General features: G+C 36.4%; 1 protein-coding gene across 2 annotated transcripts; it reads left to right on the top strand.

Moving 5' to 3' along the window:
• Positions 1-991: 991 nt before the first annotated feature.
• On the top strand, positions 992-5,111 carry LOC113067788 (leukocyte elastase inhibitor-like). Of its 2 annotated transcripts, none has more exons than XM_026240252.1 (7): positions 992-1,125; positions 1,778-1,966; positions 2,524-2,667; positions 2,811-2,928; positions 3,025-3,146; positions 4,210-4,377; positions 4,515-5,111. In XM_026240252.1, the coding sequence occupies exons 2-7, from the start codon at positions 1,790-1,792 to the stop codon at positions 4,914-4,916; spliced, it is 1,131 nt and encodes a 376-aa protein (XP_026096037.1). In that variant the 5' UTR covers positions 992-1,125; positions 1,778-1,789; the 3' UTR covers positions 4,917-5,111. The 2 variants fall into 2 exon arrangements, with proteins under 2 accessions (XP_026096037.1, XP_026096036.1); XM_026240251.1 differs by having other exon boundaries at positions 4,207-4,377.
• The last annotated feature ends 1,443 nt before the right edge of the window (positions 5,112-6,554 follow it).

The following is a 6,554-nucleotide window of genomic DNA, read 5'->3' as shown; positions in this document are numbered from 1 at the left end:
CTTGCTTAGTTGGGGTCACTTCATCTACAGCGATATCATTGACTTGACTGCAAATAAATGACACTATTTAACTGAACAGAGATGACATACCTGAATTTAATGATGAGCTGCCTTTAACTATCATTTTGCATTATTGACACACTGTTTTCCAAATGAATGTTGTTCAGTTGCTTTGACGCAATGTATTTTGTTTAAAGCGCTATATAAATAAAGGTGACTTGACTTCTCTTCAGTTCACTCCTCTCACTTTCTATAGGGTTCAGGTCAGAGGACTGGAATGGTTATAGCAGAAGCTTGGTTTTGTGCTCAGTGACACATGAGGTTTGTGTTTGGGTCATTGAATGGTTGGAAGATCCAAATATGGCCGATTATAAGGTTTCTTACAGAGTCAGTCGCTTACAGATTTTTTAATGATTCCATGTATCTAAACAAGATGTCCAGGACCTCCAGCAGAAATATAGCGAAAGTCGTGACATTTGCCAAGTATGGTAGCCAATTTGCAATTTTGCAGTATTTTTCTCGGGTCAGTTCGTACTGAACAGTTTAGCCTAAACATCATACACCCGATGTTCACTTTTCCAATAGTCTGTTATTCAGGGCAGATAGGACAGCAGATGACTCCAGCTTGGTGTACGAACACTGTCATTGTTGGGAGACACTGCTCAGCTAACCTAGAGTTTATCATGGTTAAATGTAGACCTTTTTATCCGTGTGAATCCATCAGTGAGGAACATTTGACAACCAATCTGCAGATTAATATTGCTTTCTTTTTTAATCAATAAAAGCTTTTTATATTTCTGATGTATCTGGAATCTTGTTTCTGAGTCCAGTCCAGATTAAGCTGATCTTTCTAGTAATCTGGAAAGAGTGCTGTATTGTTACAACAGTATTTCAGGTATTTACAGGAAATTTCATAATCATTTTTGACAAAATTGTAATTTACCGAAAATTTGGATTTCACAAGATGTTGCTTTGGCTGTTTGTGTGTGTGTGTGTGTGTGTGTGTGTGAGAGAGAATACTGTATATATATCCACTACTGGAAGCAGTGAGGGAACAAGACAGACACTTGTGTCACTTGTGAAGACGCACCTCATATCAAGAAGAGATCATCACTTTCTTTATCAGTAAGTATTTCAGGAGCTAAATTTGTACTAAACATTAGTTGTAATAACATTTGAGTTATCTGCATTTATCAGATGCTTTTATCCAAAGCAGCTTACAGTGCATTCAGGTTTAATATTTTTTACATAACATGTGTGTGCTCCCTGGGAATCGAACCCATAACCTTGCACTGCTAACACAATGCTTTACCACTGAGCCACAGGAACATGTGCGATATACATGGACGGTGCAAAATGGTTTTACAAAAACATTTGAATTAAGACAGTAGTTATATATATATATTCTGTTTCACTGTATCAGTAGGAAATATTCATTTCAGGTTCACCTCATTCATTTGAATAATTATTTTGTAACAATGTAACAATCCGGTGAGATTTTTGTACATTGCTAAAAACATGTATCAAGCAATTGAACGCAAACATGACGGCCCAGCAAACTTTAGCTAAATTTGAGCTAAAGCACTTGGGATGTTCTGTTGTTTTGATTTTATATTTTTTTAAAAACTCTACATTTGACTTCTGCTATATTAGGAGACCACATTAACATTCTCTGTTTATAGCTTCAACAGTACGTACTTTGCTCTCTGATGTGGTCATTAGACTCTTTTCTGTGCTGGACTAACATGATGTTCAAATTGAATTCCCTTCATTCTAGACTCTTAACGAAATGGACCCAGTCATCGAACCAGTGATTTTGGCAAACTCCAAGTTCTCCATTGACCTGTTAAAACAGCTCTGTAAGGACCCTAAGAAAAATGTGTTTTTCTCACCCCTGAGCATCTCCTCTGCGTTGGGCCTGGTCGTCCTGGGAGCCAAGGGTGAAACTGCTGATCAGCTATCTAAGGTGTGCTTAAACCTCCTAATAGTTCTATATAAACTCTATATTAACTGTCATCTCATGTTTATCCATGCTTTAAAGCGGCCCTTTTCTACAAGATACTTTATACAGATACTCTAGCACAAAAAAGGAAAAACCATCATGGGGCTATTTACAAAAAACATGTTTTTGCACTTCACTGCATTTTTATAACATTGTTCACATACTGATGATATGGCCTAGAACATTTAGATTGTTTGCAGCTGACACAGTTTGTGTTTCCACTGATGAGGAGACGATGGGACGATCTCACAGGGCAGATTACATCAGTCCTTACGTTATGTCACAGTTTATAGACAACTCATTTTGAGACACTGTTTATAATTTACTGGGAATATAAAACAGGAGTGGGTGGATTTTTTTTATTGTATGGTGATTGTGAAACACAATGCCGACACATTTATGTTCAACTGATTGCTGTGATTCTACATTGTGAAATTCCAAACCCCCCCCCTCCACTGTCTCTAATTCTCTGAACACATTTTTCTCAATATTAATCAATATCCTGTTGTGTTTCTCTTAAGGCCCTCCACTTTGGCAAAATGAGAATAATGTACCACTATCTGTATGAGGAGCTCTACAAAGAAGGAGAGTACAAGACTGACAAGAAGAGAAGCCTGCAGCTGGTTAATCGCTTGTACGGAGAACAGACTGTCGATTTTAAAGAAGTGAGTTGGTTGAGAAAGCACAACAAACTGTTAAATTACTTCCCGAGAATGGCAGTAAAGTAATGCACATCACTGAGATGTCTGGGTCACAACACTGATGTTACTGTAACCCATGTTCCCTCTCTTTCTGCTGACCATGTTAGCATTTCCTAGATATGTGTGAGGAGTGGTGTTTTGCCAGCTTCAGGACGGTGGACTTCAAGAAGAATCCTGCAGCTGCGAGAGAAAAGATCAACAGCTGGGTGAAGGATAAGACTTACGGTAAATCAATTAAAGTGTATTTGTTATGAACTATAAGACTATAGTCTATTAGACCACTTTCTCATGATTTATCACTCTTCTGATTGCTGTTTTTAGAAAAACTGAAGGATTTGTTGGATCCAGAAGATGTGTCTGAGGACACAAGACTTGCTCTTATCAGCGCAGTGTACTTCGAGAAGAAATGGGCCACCGGCTTCAAAACTATGGCCCCCAACAAGGTAACTTTGTCAAGACAATTCAGATTGTCTGCTAAAAATTGCTCCTTACTCATTTCATTTCCATCCGTTTATTGTCATTCTGGACATGCTGACATGTGAGAGAGTGAAATCTGAGTTCATAATTATTATGCAAGTTAATTTTTGGATCTTTTATGGGGGTTTTTCCGAGAACATTGTACCAATTCCACATCAATCACATTAATAACTACTATTTATTTTACATTTAATCATTTATAGCCTAAGTGATATTTCTAATTGTTCATGAAGGCGGTAAAGGGGACAAATGCCTTATATTCAGGTGTGCATAATTATTACGCAGGTTTTCTTTTACAGATAAAAAAATATATATTTTTTTAACTTAGACCGAAAGGTCAAAAAATATTAAATGTCCATGAGAAGGATGCAATACTAATGTAATAGTATAATTTGCAGAGTTAAGACATGAACATCGGACAGAAAAATGCTCTTCGGGTCAGGAAAAAACAGATACTCTATAAAGTTTTAACTATGGATATAATTTATTTATAGATATAATTTAACCCAACATTTTTTATGAATAAATAAATTCTCACCATGAAAACATAAATGTTTATTTATGTTACTTGTCTGAAGTAATTGAAGTAATTTATTATTACTTGTCTGAAAGAAGAAAGTCATACACACCTAGGATGGCATGAGGATGAGTAAATCAAGGGTTAATTTTCATTTTTGGGTGAACTATCCCTGTAAAGTTATATATTTATTCTTTGATATATTGCATATTCACGTTCATATATCAAAATGTTCTGGGGGCCATAAACATTTGTGAAAATTATCACAAATGCTGGTGCTTGATGGCAATTAAAAAAATATTAGTAAAGTGCAAAAATATATAAACAGTATGGCGTTAAGCTCATTTATAGAAAACTTACAAGCATACTTGCAGTATAAAACTACTGGGAGTACACTTTAAACTTTCATGAACTAAAATTTGTGTACTTCGTATACTTAAACATGTAGTTGACCTGTGCTTAAGTGTGCTTCACAGCATCACTAATGTCCAATCTGTCTGTGTTTAAAGAAGGATATGATGGTTAAGATGGTTAAGACGGATAAGCTTCCCCTGGGAACTATCCCACACAACCAAAATAAAAAGCTTCCCGCTGAAGCTCAGATTCTGGAGATCCCTTATGAGAATCATCATCTGAGCATGATCATTATACTCCCAAACAAACGTGAAGACCTACAAAAGGTAAAACAGTCACATACTTCACTTGGAACTGCATTATTAGGACCAAATAATACAATTTGGATTGTTGTGTAGGTTTGGTATTACATGAAATGGGAAACAACTAAAAATCTCTGCTATTTTTCTCTTCTTCCTCGTAGCTGGTCGACTCGATCACTTATGAGAAGATTATGGAGTGGACTGAGCCGGACAATATGATTCTCACAGATGTGAATGTTGAAATGCCCAAGTTTAAACTGCAGGAGAGTTATGGCCTGAATGAAGCCCTGCAGGCTCTGGGAATAACTGAGCTCTTTAGTGATCAGTGTAAATTACCTAACATGTCATCTGAAAAGCTGAAGATGTCCAAAGTGGTGCATAAGTCTGGTATTGAGGTGAATGAGGAAGGCACAGTTGCTGTCGCAGGTGATGGTGAAGATGTCAACAAGACACTTCGTGATGACCCCCCAACGTCTATTACTGTGAAACCCCCCTTCCTTTTCTTCATCCGCCACAACCCCACCAAGAGCATCGTGTTCTGGGGTCGCTTCATCTCTCCATAACCTGTAATCTAGAATCTGAACCTCAGAGCAGAGCAGGTTCTACAACAGTGTGATCTGTCATATTAAAAACAGCACACGGTGATTATACTGCATGCATCTTCATTTAAAATTGATTTGCTTGGAAGTTAAGTTTTAAATTCTCAAAATGTTCGAGCACAACCAAATCACTATAAATAAAGAAAAATTGGGCAGAAACCTGTGTCCTATTTTTTCTTTAACTTAACTTATTGTATAAAGTGTCAGTGAACAGGTGGAAATGAACTTTGAAATGAACTGATGTTTGAATGATTTGAACTGAATCATGAGCATAACGTGAGGAGTAAATGATGACTGGATGAACTCAATTTAATTATGCTCAGTTCAAAGTATAAATTCAGTTTATAACTTGAAGAGGGAGTAATTAATAATTAATTATTAGGGAGAGTTAGTACGTTTAGAGTTGACAAAGTCAGACAAATCCAACTTGGTTTAAATCAGGTTCATAAAGCTCAACATAATCCTTCTGCTGCACCTCATTTTGGAAGCAGCTTCCTCCGAAGGTCACATTCGTCCCAGCCGCACATGACCAACCTTCAGCGATGAAATATGGTTGAGATAAGGTCTGTTGTTGTTTTAACATTGAAACATGTTTAGTGCTAAATGGTTGAAAAAGGTTAACAAAAACACTTGTAAATCAACAAAAGATTTATATATATATATGGTCTGTATGTTGAATCAACAAATCAATGTCTCCAACAGCATACAAAATACATTTCTGCCTTTTAAATTATTAATATGAAATTATTTAAGATTATTATTATTTTAATAGCATTTTACAATATTTTTGTCATGATACCTATTCTAAAATCTGAAGGTATATGTTAAATATTATCATCATTAACAACAATCACTTTGCTGTGTTATCGTGCTGAAACAATTCCTATTGGATGTTTTATTTTATTGCTTTGATCATGATTGGATGATCTGGCTGTCATCAGGAAACGCACCTTTCTTTATTAAGCATGTTCGACAGGTGCTCAAACTTCATTGGCACCAAGCACCACCTCAGAAAATATTTGGCTGACCAACATTAAAATACAGCTGCGTAGTAGGCCTAATTATTCAGCTATGCACAGTTAAAACGCGAGGCAGTTTTATTCCTAATAAGAATACACAGCCGATCACAGACATTCACCCAGAACTTCATTTCCCAAGATGATTTTTTTGAAAATGATAAAGCTGAGCATCCTGATCTGTCTCACTGTCAGAGTCCTCATAATCCACAGTGAAGCCATGTGAAGCTCACAAACACACACTACAAGCTGGATTACATCACAACACAAACAACAACATATTACAAAAACATTTTAAACATCAATAATTAATACAAAATAATCATCTAATTTACAAACAGTCAAACTCAGAGTTCAGCTATTATTAACAGGGTGCCCTAAGGTCACAAAACACTGGACTTTTGGTCGTTCCTAGGATAGCAAAGTCCACTAAAGGAGGTAGAGCTTTCTCACATTTGGCTCCAAACTCTGGAATAGCCTTCCTGATAATGTTCGGGGTTCAGACACACTCTCTCTGTTTAAATCTAGATTAAAAACACATCTCTTTTGCCAAGCATTCGAATAATGTTTCTCTTAAATTGTGAGT

Source organism: Carassius auratus, linkage group LG28B (genome assembly GCF_003368295.1).
Source record: "Carassius auratus strain Wakin linkage group LG28B, ASM336829v1, whole genome shotgun sequence".
NCBI lineage: Eukaryota > Metazoa > Chordata > Actinopteri > Cypriniformes > Cyprinidae > Carassius > Carassius auratus.
Note: the sequence above shows the minus strand (reverse complement) of the source record. Positions and strands in the feature narration are given on the sequence as shown.

Bases quoted from the DNA above. Each gene is read 5' to 3' on its own strand.
- LOC113067788 (XM_026240251.1), top strand. From the start codon at position 1,790: ATGGACCCAGTCATCGAACCAGTGATTTTGGCAAACTCCAAGTTCTCC. The intron at 1,967-2,523 runs GTGTGCTTAAAC...GTTTCTCTTAAG, and splicing joins CTGCTGATCAGCTATCTAAG to GCCCTCCACTTTGGCAAAAT. The intron at 2,668-2,810 runs GTGAGTTGGTTG...TGACCATGTTAG, and splicing joins AGACTGTCGATTTTAAAGAA to CATTTCCTAGATATGTGTGA.